Source organism: Nerophis ophidion, linkage group LG01 (assembly GCF_033978795.1).
Source record: "Nerophis ophidion isolate RoL-2023_Sa linkage group LG01, RoL_Noph_v1.0, whole genome shotgun sequence".
Classification (NCBI taxonomy): Eukaryota; Metazoa; Chordata; class Actinopteri; order Syngnathiformes; family Syngnathidae; genus Nerophis; species Nerophis ophidion.
In genome coordinates this window covers 9,151,510-9,173,293 of record NC_084611.1, presented here as the reverse complement: position 1 = coordinate 9,173,293, position 21,784 = coordinate 9,151,510, and the positions used below count along the sequence as shown (strand labels likewise).

The 21,784-nt window shown below is 42.3% G+C and overlaps 1 protein-coding gene across 1 annotated transcript; it reads left to right on the top strand.

Annotated features, from left to right (window-relative positions):
• Positions 1-1,129: 1,129 nt before the first annotated feature.
• On the top strand, positions 1,130-21,592 carry hint2 (histidine triad nucleotide binding protein 2). The gene is made up of 6 exons (XM_061895658.1): positions 1,130-1,345; positions 5,486-5,623; positions 5,686-5,790; positions 14,121-14,193; positions 14,263-14,377; positions 21,085-21,592. The coding sequence occupies exons 1-5, from the start codon at positions 1,259-1,261 to the stop codon at positions 14,352-14,354; spliced, it is 495 nt and encodes a 164-aa protein (XP_061751642.1). The 5' UTR covers positions 1,130-1,258; the 3' UTR covers positions 14,355-14,377; positions 21,085-21,592.
• The last annotated feature ends 192 nt before the right edge of the window (positions 21,593-21,784 follow it).

The following is a 21,784-nucleotide window of genomic DNA, read 5'->3' as shown; positions in this document are numbered from 1 at the left end:
AACATAAATACGGTCAATTATACAGCATTGTTAGCGTGAACACAGTCTATTATACAGCATTATTCAGATGTGAATAATATGAATACACTCTATTATACAGCGTGATTATGTGTGAATAATATAAATACAGTTTATTATACAGCATTATCCACATGTGAATAACATAAATACAGGACGGCTTGGCGCAGTGGTAGAGTGGCCGTGCACAACCCGAGGGTCCCTGGTTCAATCCCCACCTAGTACCAACCTCGTCACGTCCGTTGTGTCCTGAGCAAGACACTTCACCCTTGCTCCTAAAGGATGCTGGTTAGCGCCTTGCATGGCAGCTCCCTCCATCAGTGTGTGAATGGGTAAATGTGGAAGTAGTGTCAAAGCGCTTTGAGTACCTTGAAGGTATAAAAGCGCTATACAAGTACAACCCATTTATCATTTATTATACAGCGTTATTCACATGTGAATAACAAAAATACAGTCTGTTATATAGCATTATTCACATGTGAATACAGTCTATTATACAGCATTATTTACATGTGAATAATATAAATACAGCATTATTCACATATGAATAATATACATACAAAGCGTTATTTGCATGTGAATAACAAATACAGTCTATTATACAGTATTATTCACACATCTGCGGTCCTCTCCAAGGTTTCTCAAAGTCATTCACATTGACATCCCACTGGGTTGTGAGTTTTTCCTTGCCCTTATGTGGGCTCTGAACCGAGGATGTGGCTGTGCAGCCCTTTGAGACACTTGTGATTTAGGGTTATATAAATAAACACTGATTGATCGATGTCAAGGTTGAATTATATTCCCTTATATGAACAACTCTTAACAATACTAAGTTTTGAATCACTTTTCTTCAGGTCTGAAGCGCGGTGGTTAACACTTGACAACATTAGTGATGTTGAACCACCATCTCAAAACGACGCTGCAATGCGACGTTTCAGTCGCAAAAATATCGTATTTTAGACTGTGCGACACTTTCAATGTACAGCAAGTATGAATTTAGATATAGAAAAAGGAGAGTGTTGTTAGTTAAATTATTATCATAAGCAATATCTCATATAAACCCCGAGATTATTTGTTTAACGTGTCTCCCGACGCCCAAAGGTAGTAACATCTTGGTTTTACCAGGTTTCCTGAAGGCGGCACCAACATAGCAATGGCGGCATTATTCCTTGCGTAGTTACTTCGGTGTGGTTAAGTCTGAGTAAACTACTATTTTAATTTGGAATACCTCACCTCGGACATGTTTCATCGACACATTTTACGGACATGTTTATTCCCGAGTAGAATGGCACGACTCGGTCGTTTACCACCTGTTTCCAGAGCCCAGGTAGCTGTCCACGTCGGACTATTTCCTCTCTTTTCTGCGAAAAACTTGCGTTTTGTGTTCGATAAACGCTGCCGAACATTGTCGTCGTCACAAAACCTTCCACGGCGGCGACTGTAGGACAACACCAACAAAATAGGGTCGTAATGAGGTTACATTTGGACATAACACCGAGCGGTGCTTTTAGCAAGATAAGCATCAAAGATCGTGTGTTAGACAGCAAAGCATCTGTACCTAATGTTGTGGCCTGATTGTGTCTTAAAAACCTCTTAAGGCCCAAGCTGTTTGTTTACATGCTTTTTTTATACTTCTCTTTGCTATTTGGGCTTATTGGACCCTAATTAGAATAAAACTAAGAATAATCTTTAAATATGACGTACTTAGTCCATAAGTACACAAATGTGTACTTCATGTTTAGTGACATGCTAATTCTTATTTTTACACTTACCCCCCATATTCCATTGTATGTTTTACTCTTCTGACACCACCAGATGGCAGTATAAGTGTCCACGTAAGAGGCCATGAGACCCCAATTCAATAGTGTACACAATTTTGGAAATAAGAGCTAAATGGTGCTGTCCACGCATGTGGCCACTAAGCCTTTAGAGGTTTTAATGCATTTTAATTCGCAATAAAAGGCAGGTATGAGGTAGCTAACACTGCAGTTAGTGGACTACGCCATTCCGTCCTTAAAGCCCGCTAAAAGGATACCCAGAAACCGCCAACAATACTCCATGTACAAACCCCGTTTCCATATGAGTTGGGAAATTGTGTTAGATGTAAATATAAAGAGAATACAATCATTTGCAAATCCTTTACAACTCATATTCAATTGAATGCACTACAAAGACAAGATATTTGATGTTCAAACTCATGAACTTAATTTTTTTTTTGCAAATAACTAACTTAGAATTTCATGGCTGCAACATGTGCCCAAGTAGTTGGGAAAGGGCATGTTCACCACTTTGTTACATCACCTTATCTTTTAACAACACTCAATAAACGTTTAGGAACTGAGGAGACACATTTTTGAAGCTTTTCAGGTGGAATTCTTTTCCATTCTTGCTTGATGTGCACCTTAAGTTGTTCAACATCTCTGTTGTTGTATTTTAGGCTTTAAAATGTTTAATGGGAGACAGGTCTGGACTATAGGCAGGCCAGTCAAGTACTTGCACTCTTTTACTATGAAGCCACGCTGTTGTAACACGTGGTGTGGCATCGTCTTGCTGAAATAAGCAGGGGCGTCCATAATAACGTTGCTTGAATGGCAGTATATGTTGCTCCAAAAGCTGTATGTACCTTTCAGCATTAATGGTGCCTTCACAGATGTGTAAGTTACCCATGCCTTGGGCACTAATACACCCCCATACCATCACAGATGCTGGCTTTTGAACTTTGCGCCCTATAACAATCCGGATGGTTATTTTCCTCTTTGTTCACAAGGACATAAATGTCCACAGTTTCCAAAAACAATTTGAAATATGGACTCGTCAGACCACAGAACACTTTTCCACTTTGCATCAGTCCGTCTTGGATGATCTCGGGCACAGAGAAGCCGGCGGTGTTTCTGGATGTTGTTTATAAATGGCTTTCACTTTGCATAGTACAGCTTTAACTTGCACTTACAGATGTAGCGACAAACTGTATTCAGTGACAGTGGTTTTCTGAAGAGTTCCTGAGCCAACGTGGTGATATCCTTTAGAGACTGATGTCGGTTTTTGATACAGCGCCGTCTGAGGGATCGAAGGTCACGGTCATTCAATGTTGGTTTCCGGCCATGCCGCTTACGTGGAGTGATTTCTCCAGATTCTCTGAACCTTTTGATGATATTATGGACCGTAGATGTTGAAATCCCTAAATTTCCTGCAATTGCACTTTGAGAAACATTGTTCTTAAACTGTTTGACTATTTGCTCACGCAGTTGTGGACAAAGGGGTGTACCTCGCCCTGAGCATTTTTTGGGAAGCTGTTTTTATACCCAATCATGGCACCCACCTGTTCCCAATTAGCCTGCACACCTGTGGGATGTTCCATATAAGTGTTTGATGAGCATTCCTCAACTTTATCGGTATTTATTGCCACCTTTCCCAACTTCTTTGTCACGTGTTGCTGGCATCAAATTCTAAAGTTAATGATTATTTGCACACAAAAAAAATGTTTATCAGTTTGAACATCAAATATGTTGTCTTTGTAGCATATTCAACTGAATATGGGTTGAAAATGATTTGCAAATCATTCTATTCCGTTTATATTTACATCTAACACCATTCCCAACTCATATGGAAACGGGGTTTGTACATCTCGTGACCTGCATATTAACCAAGCATGAGCAATATTGTTATTATTCGCGCGGACGCCGAGGAACTACTTCTTGTTGTAATCACAAAGGTAACCATTGGCATCCAGAGCCAGTGAGCTGCTACATCGCCTCTAAATTGGTAAAAGTTATTTCAGCATTATAAATCATGCCTGTCAATTGTGTCGTAGAAGGTTGTGGCCATAAACCGAGAAGTTAGTCAACTTTGACATTCAACTTAGACCCAGAGAAGGCAAGAAAGACACAGAAAGGCACCTTTTGGAGGTTTATGGTTAATTCTTCATCCAAACAGGAAAATGTCTACATCCTAGTGAGAGCAGACATTGTAAAGTAAGCGATTATTTCTTTTATTAAGTTCCTATTTTTTATTTCTCGCTTAACCTTTAGCAACACTGCTACTTGCTGGACATGCTTATCACTCAGCTTCTAAAACTTGCAATTCGACCTTTGTAAATTCAGGCTCAAAAATCTAATGTTCTGGATCATTTGTCCCAAAGTAGTATTTGCTATTTGGGCTTATTGGACGCTAATTAGAATAAAAACTAAGAATCATCTTTTGATAAGATGTACTTAAAAGTGTACTTCATGTCATGCTAATTCTTATTTTTACACTTTTTTTCCTCCAAATTCAACTCTGTTATGCTCTTCTGACACCACCAGATGGCAGTATAAGTGTCCACATAAGTGGCCAAAAGACCCCAAATCAGTAGTGTACACAAATTTGGAAATAAGATCTAAAAGGTGCTGTCCACGCATGTGGCCACTAAACCTTTAGAGCAGGGGTGTCAAACTCAAATACAGAGTGGGCCAAAATTTTAAACGGAACAAAGCCGCGGGCCAAAGTTGAACAAATTAACCTTTTAATAGGGACCCAAACAAGTTTTGCATTAAATATTGAACAAGCAAGGCTTATATAACTTTAGTGACATGCAAAATCCAGTTTCAAATAATAATAATAATAATAATAATAATAATTAAAAGAATATCAATGGCATATCAAATAAAATTTAAATAAAAATGTTATGTCTTTTTTTCTATTTGAAATCTTCTGAGGTGAAATCAAATATTTTCCACAGGCTGATAATAAATTTGAAGATAAAATAACAATAATGAATAAACCAAACATTCAAGCCTTGAAGTAGCAAGAGAAAATGCATGAATAAAACGTAAATTACTGGTCAGTTTCCCGGAAGAGTTAGTGCTGCAAGGGTTTCTGGGTATTTGTTCTGTTGTGTTACGGTGCGGATGTTCACCCAAAATGTGTTTGTCATTCTTGTTTGGTGTGGGTTCACAGTGTGGCGCATATTTGTAACAGTGCTAAAGTTGTTTATACGGCCACCCTCAGCGTGACCTGTATGGCTGTTGACCAAGTTTACTTTGCATTCACTTGTGTGTGTGTAAAAGCCACAAATATTATGTGACACGCTGTTAGTATGGAGGAAAAGCGGACGTGACGACAGGTTGTAGAGAACGCTAAAGGCAGTGCCTTAAATGCACGCCCCCAATATAGTTGTCCAGGTGGAAATCGGTAGAAATTCGGGAGAATGGTTGCCCCGGGAGATTTTCGGGAGGGGCACTGAACTTCGGGAGTCTCCCGGGAAAATGAGGAGGGTTGGCAAGTATGAGTATTAGCGGTGAAGGCGGTGTTACAGCGGCACCAACGCTTTATAACACCGGCGGGCCAGATCTAATGCTAAATTGATATTGCCTCAAGGGCCAAATTAAATTACACGGCGGGCCAGGTTTGGCCCGCGGGCCAGAGTTTGACACCCATGCTTTAGAGGTTTTTAAACGCCACCTTTCATCATCTCCTGTGTCCTAATTAGAGTCCGCTTTGTACCGGAAGTGACGAGGTGCGCCTGGCAGAGGAGGCCAGCAGGAAGTATGGCCCCCAGGCTCCGACCATCTTCTCCAAAGTCTTGGACAAAAGCATCCCGGCAGACATCATCTACGAGGACGACAAGGTAAACGTGGTAACGGGTCGTCAAGGAAACAAACAAACTCTAGTAACCTTTCGCCTGTCCAGTGCTTGGCTTTTAGGGATATCAGTCCGCAGGCCCCGGTGCACTTCCTGGTCATTCCAAGGATCGCCATTCCCAGGATAAGTCAAGCCCACGATGACGATGCTGAGGTGAGATGGTCACAAAAACAAAAAAGAAGTAATTTACGCACCGCTTGTCACTCATGCAAGTGGACTGTGACAGTGAAAGGTGGATGGAAAACTGTTCAAAGAAACCCACTAAAATCAAAGAAAATACTTCCGCGCATCCCTCAACAACTATAAATATTATCCATCTATTTCCTACCGCTTGTCCCTTTTGGGGACTCGGGGGGTGCTGGAGCCTATCTCAGCTGCATTCGGGCAGGGCCATAAATAGTATCATTTGTCTATAAAAGTGTTATAAGTACACCTCCGCATAACATTGTATCCTTATTAACATTAAATAAAAGAAAAATAAAGGAACACACAGCAAATAATAACTTTATTAATGTGGTTTTTGGTCTAGCAGAAAATATTTAAAGTGTATTAATTTGCCTGAAAACATTTAAAAAAATGTTTTTTTAAACTGAACATTTTTTTGACCGACTTGAACCGTTCAATCCTGAATATTAAACTAAAATAAACTGTAATAATAACACATTAAAATTAATCTGCAACATAAGCAATATACGAAACACTAACGTACGCAACAAAAAGGAAGGAAGTCCGGATTAATGAGTACGTTTTGTTGTGCACAGCTTTTCGAAGCGGGGTTTGAGGCATGATACTGATAAACATGTTCCCCTCCCTACTATTTGAGAACAAATACTTGGCACTTAGGTACATTTAATTGAAGCATAATGTATAATAATTGACATGTATTGTTCATATACATACATTTATTATTTAGTCTGATTATCTTGGTAGTTTTCATCATTTCTGAGCTGCTGCTCTTTTTATGTTGACTTGAACACTTTGTTACACAGTGGTTTTTCAACCACTGTGCCGCGGCACTAGTGTGCCGTGAGATACAGTCTGGTGTGCCTAATTTCACCTATTTGGGTTAAAAATATTTTTTGCAAACCAGTAATTATAGTCTGCAAATGGTGTGTTGTTGTTGAGTGTCGGTGCTGTCTAGAGCTCGGCAGAGTAACCATGTAATACTCTTCCATACCAGTAGGTGGCAGCAGGTAGCTAATTGCTTTGTTGATGTCAGGAAACAGCGGGAGTCAGCGTGAAAGTAAAAAGGTATCTAATGCTTAAACCAAAAATAAACAAAAGGTGAGTGAGAGAAAAGGCATTGAATCTTAGGGAAGGCTATGCAGAACAAAACTAAAACTGAACTGGCTACAGAGTAAACAAAAGCAGAATGCTGGACGACAGCAAAGACTTACTGTGGAGCAAATACCAAAATGTACATCTGAACATGACATGATTGTCAATAATGTCCTCACAAAGAAGAAAAAAACAACTGAAATATTCTTGGATTGCTAAAACAAAGTAGATGCAGGAAATATCGCTCAAAGGAAGACATGAAAACGCTACAGGAAAATACCAAAAAAAAGGAGAAAAAGCCACCAAAATAGGAAACAAAACACTACACGCAGGAAAACAGCAAAAAATGGCGTGATGTGACAGGAGACCTACTTTGAGACAAGAACTATTTGGTTATGGTTTAAAGTCATATCCAACAATTACGACTTTTTTCTGTAGACTGAGTTTCGTTTTTTTTAAATAATTTCTGCGAATGGTGTGCCTCCGGATATTTTCAAGCAAAAAAATGTGCCTTGGCTCAAAAAAGGTTGAAAAACATAAGACTACAGCAGTGGTTCTCAACCTTTTTTCAGTGATGTACCCCCTGTGAACATTTTTTTTCATTCAAGTACCCCCTAATCAGAGTAAAGCATTTTTGGTTGGAAAAAAAGAGATAAAGAAGTAAAATACAGCACTATGTCATCAGTTTCGGATTTATTAAATTGTATAACAGTGGAAAATTTTGCTCATTTGTAGTGGTCTTTCTTGAACTATTTGGAAAAAAAGATGTAAAAATAACTAAAAACTTGTTGAAAAATAAACAAGTGATTCAATTATATATAAAGATTTCTACTCAGAGAAGTATCGTATTTTTTGGAGTGTAAGTCGCACCGGCCGAAAATGCATAATAAAGAAGAAAAAAATTTATATACATCGCACTGGCGTATAAGTCGCATTTTTAGGGGAAATTTATTTGATAAAACCCAAAACCAAGAATAGACATTTGAAAGGCAATTTTAAAATAAATAAAGAATAGTGAACAACAGGCTGAATAAGTGTACGTTATATGAGGCATAAATAACTAACTGAGAAGGTGCCTGGTATGTTAACCTAACATATTATGGTAAGAGTCATTCAAATAACTATAACATATAGAACATGCTATACGTTTACCAAACAATCTGTCACTCCTGATCGATAAATCCTATGAAATCTTCTTCCTCGATGTCGCTTCTAAACAACTCTGCCAACTCCAAAGGTATGCGACGATTCCTTTTGTCGTTTTCTGCTGCATATTTCACTACGTCCAGCTTGTAATCTGCAGTACATGATTTTCTTTTCGGTGCCATTTTTGTTCAGCCCTTCTCAGTTTTTATAAGTTACCGCCAACGATGAAATGATCCATTTTAATAGCTACGGGAGTAGCATATAGCAGTTAGCATCCCATGACCCACAATGCATTTCTGCCTTGACCCTCCCCCGCCGAATTCTTATTGGTTGACGTGTGTGTGACGATTGCTGACGTTTTCTTCGTCTCTTCCGCGAATGAGCTAAATAATATTATTTGATATTTTCATGGTAATGTGTTAATAATTTCACACATAAGTCGCTCCTGACTATATGAAAAAAACTGCGACTTATAGTCCGGAAAATACGGTAATCATCAACTTAAAGTGCGCTCTTTGGGGATTGTAATAGAGATCCATCTGGATTCATGAACTTAATTCTAAACATTTCTTCACAAAAAAAGAAATCTTTAACATCAATATTTATGGAACATGTCCACAAAAAATCTATCTGTCAACTCTGAATATTGCATTGTTGTATTTCTTTTCACAGTTTATGAACTTACATTCTTATTTTGTTGACGTATTATTCAATAAATATATTTATAAAGGATTTTTTGAATTGTTGCTATTTTTAGAATATTAAAAAAAAATCTCACGTACCCCTTGGCATACCTTCAAGTACCCCACAGGATACACGTATTTGAGAACCACTGGACTACAGCATGGGTGTCAAACTCTGGCCCGCGGGCCAAGTTTGGCCCGCCGTGTAATTTAATTTGGCCCTTGAGGCAATATCAAATTAACATTAGAGCTGGCCCGCCGCTGTAACACCGCTTTCACCACTAATACTCATACTCGTCAACCCTCTCGATTTTCCCTCCCGAATTTCTACCGATTTCCACCCGGACAATAATATTGGGGTCGGGCCGTAAAAGCACTGCCTTTGGCGTTCTCTACATGTCGCCACGTCCGCTTTTCCTCCATACAAACAGCGTGCCGGCCCACTCACATAAGATATGCGGCTCTCACACACACACACAAGTGTATGCAAGGCATACTTGCTCAACAGCCATACAGGTCACACTGAGGGTGGCCGTATAAACAACTTTAACACTGTTACAAATATACGCCACACTGTGAACCCACACCAAACAAGGATGACAAACACATTTCGGGAGAACATCCGCACCGTAACACAACATAAACACAACCGAACAAATACCCAGAACCCCTTGTCTTTCTTTCTTTCTTTTATTTTTTATATTTATATAGCGCTTTTCTCTAGTGACTCAAAGCGCTTTACATAGTGAAACCCAATATCTAAATTACATTTAAAGCAGTGTGGGTGGCACTGGGAGCAGGTGGGTAAAGTGTCTTGCCCAAGGACACAACGGCAGTGACTAGGATGGCGAAAGCGGGAATCGAACCTGTCACCCTCAAGTTGCTGGCACAGCCACTCTACCAACTGAGCTATACCTTCCATCACTTACTCTTCCGGGATGCTACAATATACACCCCCGCTACCACCAAACCCCGCCCCAACTCAAACCCGCCGCCGAAAAGAGGCATTCAGTTGCTATTTTTATTTGATTTGATATGCCATTGATATTTTTTTCCATCCATCCATTTCCTACCGCTTATTCCCTTTTTTGAGGTCGCGGGGGGCGCTGGCGCCTATCTCAGCTACAATCGGGCGGAAGGCGGCGTAGACCCTGGACAAGTCGCCACATTCACACTCACATTCACACACTAGGGCCGTAAAAGCACTGCCTTTGGCGTTCTCTACATGTCGCCACGTCCGCTTTTCCTCCATACAAACAGCGTGCCGGCCCACTCACATAAGATATGCGGCTCACACACACACACACACACACACACACACACACACACACACACACACACACACACACACACACACACACACACACACACACACACACACACACACAAAAGTGTATGCAATGCATACTTGGTCAACAGCAGTACAGGTCACACTGAGGGTGGCCGTATAAACAACTTTAACACTGTTACAAATATACGCCACACTGTGACCCCACACCAAACAAGGATGACAAACACATTTCGGGAGAACATCTGCACCGTAACACAACATAAACACAACCGAACAAATGCCCAGAACCCCTTGCATCACTAACTCTTCCGGGATGCTACAATATACACCCCCGCTACCACCAAACCCCGCCCCAACTCAAACCCGCCGCCGAAAAGAGGCATTCAGTTGCTATTTTTATTTGATTTGATGTGCTATTGATATTTTTTTCCATCCATCCATTTCCTACCGCTTATTCCCTTTTTTGAGGTCGCGGGGGGCGCTGGCGCCTATCTCAGCTACAATCGGGTGGAAGGCGGCGTAGACCCTGGACAAGTCGCCACATTCACACTCACATTCACACACTAGGGCCGTAAAAGCCATGCCTTTGGCGTTCTCTACATGTCGCCACGTCCGCTTTTCCTCCATACAAACAGCGTGCCGGCCCACTCACATAAGATATGCGGCTCACACACACACACACACACACACACACACACACACACACACACACACACACAAAAGTGTATGCAATGCATACTTGGTCAACAGCCATACAGGTCACACTGAGGGTGGCCGTATAAACAACTTTAACACTGTTACAAATATACGCCACACTGTGAACCCACACCAAACAAGGATGACGAACACATTTCGGGAGAACATCCGCACTGTAACACAACATAAACACAACCGAACAAATGCCCAGAACCCCTTGCATCACTAACTCTTCCGGGATGCTACAATATGCACCCCCGCTACCACCAAACCCCGCCCCAACTCAAACCCGCCGCCGAAAAGAGGCATTCCGTTGGTATTTTATTTGATTTGATATGCCATTGATATTTTTTCCATCCATCCATTTCCTACCGCTTATTCCCTTTTTTGGGGTGGCGGGGGGGCGCTGGCGCCTATCTCAGCTACAATCGGGCGGAAGGCGGCGTAGAACCAGGACAAGTCGCCACATTCACACTCACATTCACACACTAGGGCCGTAAAAGCACTGCCTTTGGCGTTCTCTACATGTCGCCACGTCCGCTTTTCCTCCATACAAACAGCGTGCCGGCCCACTCACATAAGATATGCGGCTCACACACACACACACACACACACACACACACACACACACACACACACACACACAAAAGTGTATGTAAGGCATACTTGGTCAACAGCCATACAGGTCACACTGAGGGTGGCCGTATAAACAACTTTAACACTGTTACAAATATACGCCACACTGTGACCCCACACCAAACAAGGATGACAAACACATTTCGGGAGAACATCCGCACCGTAACACAACATAAACACAACCGAACAAATGCCCAGAACCCCTTGCATCACTAACTCTTCCGGGATGCTACAATATGCACCCCCGCTACCACCAAACCCCGCCCCAACTCAAACCCGCCGCCGAAAAGAGGCATTCCGTTGGTATTTGATTTGATTTGATATGCCATTGATATTTTTTTCCATCCATCCATTTCCTACCGCTTATTCCCTTTTTTGGGGTGGCGGGGGGGCGCTGGCGCCTATCTCAGCTACAATCGGGCGGAAGGCGGCGTAGAACCTGGACAAGTCGCCACATTCACACTCACATTCACACACTAGGGCCGTAAAAGCACTGCCTTTGGCGTTCTCTACATGTCGCCACGTCCGCTTTTCCTCCATACAAACAGCGTGCCGGCCCACTCACATAAGATATGCGGCTCACACACACACACACACACACACACACACACACACACACACACACACACACACACACACACACACACACACACACACACACACACACACACACACACACACACACACACACACACAAAAAAGTGTATGCAATGCATACTTGGTCAACAGCCATACAGGTCACACTGAGGGTGGCCGTATAAACAACTTTAACACTGTTACAAATATACGCCACACTGTGAACCCACACCAAACAAGGATGACAAACACATTTCGGGAGAACATCCGCACTGTAACACAACATAAACACAACCGAACAAATACCCAGAACCCCTTGCATCACTAACTCTTCCGGGATGCTACAATATGCACCCCCGCTACCACCAAACCCCGCCCCAACTCAAACCCGCCGCCGAAGAGACATTCAGTTGGTATTTTTATTTTATTTTATATGCCATTGATATTTTTTTCCATCCATCCATTTCCTACCGCTTATTCCCTTTTTTGGGGTGGCGGGGGGGCGCTGGCGCCTATCTCAGCTACAATCGGGCGGAAGGCGGCGTAGAACCTGGACAAGTCGCCACATTCACACTCACATTCACACACTAGGGCCGTAAAAGCACTGCCTTTGGCGTTCTCTACATGTCGCCACGTCCGCTTTTCCTCCATACAAACAGCGTGCCGGCCCACTCACATAAGATATGCGGCTCACACACACACACACACACAGACACACACACACACACACACACACACACACAAAAGTGTATGCAATGCATACTTGGTCAACAGCCATACAGGTCACACTGAGGGTGGCCGTATAAACAACTTTAACACTGTTACAAATATACGCCACACTGTGACCCCACACCAAACAAGGATGACAAACACATTTCGGGAGAACATCCGCACCGTAACACAACATAAACACAACCGAACAAATGCCCAGAACCCCTTGCATCACTAACTCTTCCGGGATGCTACAATATGCACCCCCGCTACCAGCAAACCCCGCCCCAACTCAAACCCGCCGCCGAAAAGAGGCATTCAGTTGCTATTTTTATTTGATTTGATATGCCATTGATATTTTTTTCCATCCATCCATTTCCTACCGCTTATTCCCTTTTTTGAGGTCGCGGGGGGCGCTGGCGCCTATCTCAGCTACAATCGGGTGGAAGGCGGCGTAGACCCTGGACAAGTCGCCACATTCACACTCACATTCACACACTAGGGCCGTAAAAGCACTGCCTTTGGCGTTCTCTACATGTCGCCACGTCCGCTTTTCCTCCATACAAACAGCGTGCCGGCCCACCCACATAAGATATGCGGCTCACACTCACACACACACACACACACACACACACACACACACACACACACACACACACAAACACACAAAAGTGTATGCAATGCATACTTGGTCAACAGCCATACAGGTCACACTGAGGGTGGCCGTATAAACAACTTTAACACTGTTACAAATATACGCCACACTGTGAACCCACACCAAACAAGGAAGACAAACACATTTCGGGAGAACATCCGCACCGTAACACAACATAAACACAACCGAACAAATACCCAGAACCCCTTGCATCACTAACTCTTCCGGGATGCTATATTATATACACCTCCGCTACCACCAAACCCCGCCCCAACTCAAACACGCCGCCGAAAAGAGGCATTCAGTTGGTATTTTTATTTGATTTGATGTGCTATTGATATTTTTTTCCATCCATCCATTTCCTACCGCTTATTCCCTTTTTTGGGGTGGCGGGGGGGCGCTGGCGCCTATATCAGCTACAATTGGGCGGAAGGCGGCGTACACCCTGGACAAGTCGCCACATTCACACTCACATTCACACACTAGGGCCAATTTAGTGTTGCCAATCAACCTATCCCCAGGTGCATGTCTTTGGTATTTTTTTTATTATTATTATTTAAACCTCGATTTTGCATGTCATTATAAAGTCATACAAGCCTTGCTTGTTCAATATTCAATGCAAAACTTGTTTGGGTCGCTATTAAAGGATGAATTTGTTCAACCTCGGCCCGCGGCTTCGTTCTGTTTTAAATTTTGGCCCACTCTGTATTTGAGTTTGACACCCCTGGACTAGAGTGTAAGTACGCCCCCTAGTGGGCATCATTGAGGAATGTAAAGTAAAACCACTTCTGTTTTATTCCGACACTTGCAGCTCTTAGGACATTTACTGCTGGTGGCCAAGAATGTTGCCGAGCAACAATCGCTAACGGAAGGTTACAGAGTGGGTAAGTCGCCCGAACGCACTCTTGTTGTTGTTGTTGTTGTTGTTAGTACATTCCCGTTCCTGTCCGCAGTCATCAACGACGGAAAACACGGCGCTCAGTCCGTCCACCACCTCCACGTCCACGTGTTAGGAGGCAGACAGATGACATGGCCGCCGGGATGAATAACAGCTGTTATTGTTAACAAGTAAGACTTATTTGCTAACGTGTTAAAACGTTCGAGATTATTGTTTTTCGGCAGTAAATAAAGCAGTTTTTGCTAAATATTAGTTTACAGCAACAGTTATATCCTTTTTTTTTTTCAACAAACAAAGTTGTTGTATTTGCAGAAAGACAATAAAATGAACATAGTGAATTGAAAAATATAAATAAAGTCAATAAAATTAATGAAAATGTAAACAATCAACATAGCTAGAACCACGTAAGACAACAACATTGTATCTCATTTATTTAGTTTATGTCTGGTTACACGGGGCGGGGTATAGCTCGGTTTGTAGAGTGGCCGTGCCAGCAACTTGACGGTTGCAGGTTCGATTCCCGCTTCCGCCATCCTAGTCACTGCCGTTGTGTCCTTGGGCAAGACACTTTACCCACCTGCTCCCAGTGCCACCCACACTGGTTTAAATGTAAAAATTAGATATTGGGTTTCACTATGTAAAGCGCTTTGAGTCACTAGAGAAAAAGCGCTATATAAATATAACTCACTTCACTTCACACACCACTCCTGTAGGTGGAAACAAAACATTGGAGTATTTTATTTTAATTGCTATATTGTGTGTAATTTTATTCTTTTAGGGTGACTTAAGGGGAACATTATCATCAAACCTATGTAAGCGTCAATATATACCTTGATGGTGCAGAAAAAAGACCATATATTTGTTTAACCGATTTCCGAACTCTAAATGGGTGAATTTTGGCGAATTAAACGCCTTTCTGTTTATCGCGCTGGAGGCGATGACGTCAGAATGTGACGTCGCCGAGGTAACACACCCACCATTTTCATTTTCACATTACAAACACCGGGTCTCAGCTCTGTTATTTTCCGTTTTTTCGACTATTTTTTGGAACCTTGGAGACATCATGCCTCGACGGTGTGTTGTCGGAGGGTGTAACAACACTAACAGGGAGGGATTCAAGTTGCACCACTGGCCCGAAACTGCCAAAGTGTCTGCCGCCAGACCCCCATTGAATGTGCCAGAGTGTCTCCACATTTGACCGGCGATGCTAAAGCAGACATGGCACAGAGATGTATGGATAACCTGCAGATGCATTTGCAACGATAGTCAACGAAATCACAAAGATGAGTTTTGTTGATGTTGACTGCCAGCTAATCGATGCTAACATGCTACGCTAATCGATGCTAACATGCTATTTACCGGCGGTGCTAAGGCAGACATGGAACAGAGATGTATGGATAACCTGTAGATGCATTTGCAACTATATTACGTTTCCTTCCACCCACATTTAATGCGAAACAAACACTTACCAATCGACGGATTTAAGTTGCTCCAGTGTCAAAAGATGCGAAAGTCCTGATCGTTTGGTCCGCACATTTTACCGGCGATGCTAACGCAGCTATTCGGCCATGCTATGGCTATGAATAGCGTCAATAGCTTCAGTTTCTTCTTCAATATTTTCATACTCCAACCATCTGTTTCAATACATGCGTAATCTGTTGAATCGCTTAAGTCGCTGAAATCCGAGTTTGAATCCGAGCTAATGTCACTATATCTTGCTGTGGTATTCCCATTGTTTGTTTACATTGGCAGCACTGTGTGACGTCACAGGGAAATGGCCAGTGTCTTCGCAGAGAGCCGAAAATAAGGCACTTTAAAGCTTTATTTAGGGATATTCCGAGACCGGTAAAATTTTGAAAAAAACTTCAAAAAATACAACAAGCCACTGGGAACGGATTTTTATTGTTTTTAACCCTTTTGAAATTGTGATAATGTTCCCCTTTAACTATCTATGCAATACAGATGCAAAATAGCCGTTTGGATAACTCCAGCATATTGACAAAAATGTTCATTATGGACCACAATGGAAACAAGCCTTTTGGGTTTTAGTGCCATCCATTTGCCCTTTTAAAGCATTACATGGATTCAATGTTTTAATCAATTAAAATGTAGCAAATAAAAACAAATATCCATTTAAAGGCCTACTGAAAGCCACTACTACCGACCACGCAGTCTGATAGTTTATATATCAATGATGAAATATTAACATTGCAACACATGCCAATACGGCCTTTTTAGTTTACTAAATTGCAATTTAAAATTTCCCCGGGAGTTTCATCTTCGAAACGTCGTGTAATGATGACGTGTACGCAAGACGTCACGGGTTTTTAGGAAGTATGACCGCTGCGCACACACACAGCTAAAAGTCGTCTGCTTTAACGGCATAATTACACAGTAATTTGGACATCTGTGTTGCTGAATCTTTTGCAATTGGTTCAATTAATAATGGAGAAGTCAAAGTAGAAAGATGGAGGTGGGAAGCTTTAGCCTTTAGCCACACAAACACACGGTGATTCCTTGTTTAAAATTCCCGGAGGTGAAACTTTACTATGGATCTGAGCGGTCAAGCGAACATGGATCCCGACCACTTGTCAACCGGCAGTTTTCGGTGAGAAAATTGTGGTATAAAGTCGCCATTTACAGGAGATCAGCTGAGCTTGTGCCGTCCGTACAGCTGCCGTCGACTTCCATTAGACACTGGCATCAACACACCCGTGGATACACCCTTCCGACTATCAGGTACTATTAAACTCACTAAAACACTAGCAACACAGTAGAAAGTTACGGGATTTCCCAGAATTATCCCAGTAAATGTGTCTAAAAACATCTGAATCTGTCCCAATGCAATCGCGTTTTTTTTTAAAACTTGATTAATTTCTTTTTTTTTCCAAGTCCGTTGCTATCAATATCCTCAAAGACAAATCTTTCGACCTCGCTCAAATTAATGAGGAAATTGTCGTTTTCTCGGTCCGAATAGCTCTTTTTGTTGGAGGCTCCCATTCTCTACTAAAGCCTTTCAGCAAAAATATGGAAATATCGCGAAATTATCAAGTATGACAAATAGAATGGACCTGCTATCCCCGTTTGAATGAGAAAATCTCATTTCAGTAGGCCTTTAATGGACATGGTGGGGCACTGCCCCACTGGCCTTAATGCCAGTGGATTGTAATAATACTAAACAGGAAAAGAGGAATCTAGATTCAAACCTACATGTAAATACATTTTCTCCATGATACAAACACAAGTGAATTAGTGAATTATATTTATATAGCGCTTTTCTCAAGTGACTCAAAGCGCTTTACATAGTGAAACCCTATATCTAAGTTACATTTAAACCAGTGTGGGTGGCACTGGGAGCAGGTGGGTAAAGTGTCTTGCCCAAGGACACAACGGCAGTAACTAGGATGGCACAAGCGGGAATCGAACCTGCAACCCTCAAGTTGCTGGCACGGCCACTCTACCAACCGAGCTATACCGCCCCAAATGGAGTGGTAATTGTTTTTTTGACTACACCTAGTGGCAACAATAAGGCATGAAGTTACATTTATGACGCGGTAAGTTCAACGATACAGACACTTTTGTTGCTGGATACTTTCTAATAGGGCTGGGGATATATCGATATACTCGATATATCGCGGGTGTGTCTTCGTGCGATATAGAAAATGACTATATTGTGATATTCGAGTATACGTTCTCACGCAGTTGCTTTTAGCTGCTGGCATTATGCCTCATTTGTAGCTATATTTGCATCCAGCCTTTCCCTCCACCCACATTTAATGCCCAACAAACACATACCAATCGACATATTTTATCACTCTTTCTTGTCTCTCCTCCTCACAGACAGCAAGCGCACCTTCTTACATACGTCACATACGTATACGCCCTCGCGGAGCAGAGAGGTAGCAGTATGGGTAACGTTAGCTGTGGTGCGAGTGGGTAATAGGAGGGAAAGAAGGTGCGAATTTGGTAACAAATGAAGGAAATGAAGGGTCCATCATCTGGCGGTGGTTTGGCTTCAAGTGGGAATATGTCGAACAGACAACCGTAATTTGTCAAGCGTTGCTACAAAAAGTAGCAGCACTGCTAATATCCAGCATCATTTGAAAAGTCACCCACAGGAGAATGAAGAGTGCTTACTCCGCATGTCAACATCTCAGTTCGGTGCCACACCAACAAAATGCCGAGGCAACCATTTCCACATCAACACCGTATGAAAAAAATAGTCAACAACATAAGGAGATAACATCCGCAGTAACCTACCACGAAGCAATTTGATTTCCTATTATGCTGCTCATTTTCATTTCAATCAATCAATCAATGTTTACTTATATAGCCCTAAATCACTAGTGTCTCAAAGGGCTGCACAAACCACAACGACATCCTCGGTAGGCCCACATAAGGGCAAGGAAAACTCACACCCAGTGGGACTTCGGTGACAATGATGACTATGAGAACCTTGGAGAGGACAACCAAACAATTAAACATGATACTGCGAAAGTTCAATCCATAATGGATCCAACACAGTCGCGAGAGTCCAGTCCAAAGCGGATCCAACACAGCAGCGAGAGTCCCGTTCACAGCGGAGCCAGCAGGAAACCATCCCAAGCGGAGGCGGATCAGCAGCGCAGAGATGTCCCCAGCCGATACACAGGCGAGCAGTACATGGCCATCGGACCGGACTCCCTCCACAAGGGAGAGTGGGACATAGAAGAAAAAGAAAAGAAACGGCAGATCAACTGGTCTAAAAAGGGAGTCTATTTAAAGGCTAGAGTATACAAATGAGTTTTAAGGTGAGACTTAAATGCTTCTACCGAGGTGGCATCGCGAACTGTTACCGGGAGGGCATTCCAGAGTACTGGAGCCCGAACGGAAAACGCTCTATAGCCCGCAGACTTTTTTTGGGCTTTGGGAATCACTAATAAGCCGGAGTCCTTTGAAGTCAGATTTCTTGCCGGGACATATGGTACAATACAATCGGCAAGATAGGATGGAGCTAGACCGTGTAGTATTTTATACGTAAGTAGTAAAACCTTAAAGTCACATCTTAAGTGCACAGGAAGCCAGTGCAGGTGAGCCAGTACAGGTATATATGTATGTATATATGTATATAAAGGTATATACAGTACAGGCGTAATGTGATCAAACTTTCTTGTTCTTGTCAAAAGTCTAGCAGCCGCATTTTGTACCAACTGTAATCTTTTAATGCTAGACATGGGGAGACCCGAAAATAATACGTTACAGTAGTCGAGACGAGACGTAACAAACGCATGGATAATGATCTCAGCGTCTTTAGTGGACAGAATGGAGCGAATTTTAGCGATATTACGGAGATGAAAGAAGGCCGTTTTAGTAACGCTTTTAATGTGTGCCTCAAAGGAGAGAGTTGGGTCGAAGATAATACCCAGATTCTTTACCGTGTCGCCTTGTTTAATTGTTTGGTTGTCAAATGTTAGAGTTGTATTATTAAATAGAGTTCGGTGTCTAGCAGGACCGATAATCAGCATTTCCGTTTTTTTGGCGTTGAGTTGCAAAAAGTTAGCGGACATCCATTGTTTAATTTCATTAAGACACGCCTCCAGCTGACTACAATCCGGCGTGTTGGTCAGCTTTAGGGGCATCTAATTCATCCAGCTTCCATACACTTTACAAGAAAAACATAGGCGGCAAATTCCGTAGCTTGCTTGATTGACATTCACGGCACCCGAGGGTCTTGTGAGATGACGCTGGCTGCTGCCAGTTCATTATTATGAAAAAATGACAGAGAGGAAGGCGAGAAACACTTTTTATTTCAACAGACTTTCGCGCCGTCCCTTCCGTCAAAACTCTAACGGCCGACTGCACATTTCCTATCTTCACAATAAAAGCCCTGCTTCATGCTGCCTGCGCTAACTAAATACAGAGTCTCGGAAAACTGGCGTGCACAAGCGATCCCTCAGAAAGCTGGCGTGCACATCACTTGTGCACGCCAGCTTTCCGAGACTCTTATTTTGTTAGTGCAGGCAGCATGAAGCAGGGCTTTTATTGTGAAGATAGGAAATGTGCAGTCAGCCTTTAGAGTTTTGACGGAAGGGACGGCGCGAAAGTCTGTTGAAATAAAAAGTGTTTCTCGCCTTCCTCTCTGTCATTTTTTCATAATAATGAACTGGCAGCAGCCAGCGTCATCTCACAAGACCCTCGGGTGCCGTGAATGTCAATCAAGCAAGCTACGGAATTTGCCGCCAATGTTTTTCTTGTAAAGTGTATGGAAGCTGGATGAATTAGATGCCAAAAACCAACCACTTTCATGTGGTATTGTACAGAAAGGACAACTTTTTTTCTCCTCCATTTGAAAATGTGGGCGTTATCATCATTACTGTCTGATTCCAATCAATGCAAGTCATCAGAATCAGGTAATACACCAACTTATATTCTTGTCTTCGTGAAAGAAAGACATCTATATGTGTTACACATGCTTGTATTATCATTAAACACATTTAACTTGTTTACAAAAAAGTCTCTTTCATAAATAAATAAATATAAATGAGGTAGATCCCCTCGAGTTTGTCAATTGAAAAGTAGCTCGCCTGCAGAAAAAGTGTGGGCACCCCTGTATTAGACACTTTTTTACGTATGTCCAGCTTGTGCGCTTAGCTGTTGTGTAGCTGCTAGCTCCCAATAGCCTGTAGCTTACCGTGTTTACCTTTTGTAAATGACTAAAATAGAAGAAACGACCCAACTTTGTGTGTTTATTGGAGGATATTTACTGTTTGTAACAGAGTTTAGACGCACGTCAATATAGATGCGGGTATTGGACCTGAGTCCTGTTTGCTATTGAATGGCCTGTTGTAAAGCTGGAAGTGCTGAGCGTCCTCACCAATGATTGACAATCCCCTCCCAGCTGCGAGTGTGACGTGTCGGACGTGGTGCGATCCACTGACCTGTGTGCGCTTCAAGGAGGTTACTGCCAGTCACCCGGGAGCCAAACATGGAACTTTGACCTACATTTCCTTCCAACAACAAGCGGCTGCAGGTTTGCCTTGTGTCACATTCGAGTCTTTTGGCCGCGCGTCACGCTGTCGTGTTCACGCCGTGGAAATCCTACAAACAAATCATGCAATCAGTTCCAGGGTCAAACTGTCACACTATTGAAACCCTTATTACCTGCACATGTGATGTTTTTTTCGGCCTCGTTACATCATTTGCATAGGAATGTCTTTGATGAATATAACTGACTGATGGTAACTTTCTTTGCTTGGTGCAGGATTAAATAATATTGCAGTCATTTAGCATGAATTAATTAACTTAAAACAAGTTGAAAACTTATTCGGGTGTTACCATTTAGTGGTCAATTGTACGGAATATGTACTGAACTGTGCAATCTACTAATTAAAGTTTCAATCAATCAATCAATGCAGTACACGTTCTGTCAGAATAACACCTGCTTTTTGTCGGGCAGTATAGGTCGGTTGGTAGAGCAACTTGAGGGTTCCGGGTTCGATCCCCGCTTCCACCTTCCTAGTCACTGCTGTTGTGTCCTTGGGCAAGACACTTTACTCACCTGCTCCCAGTGCCACCCACACTGCTTTAAATGTAACTTA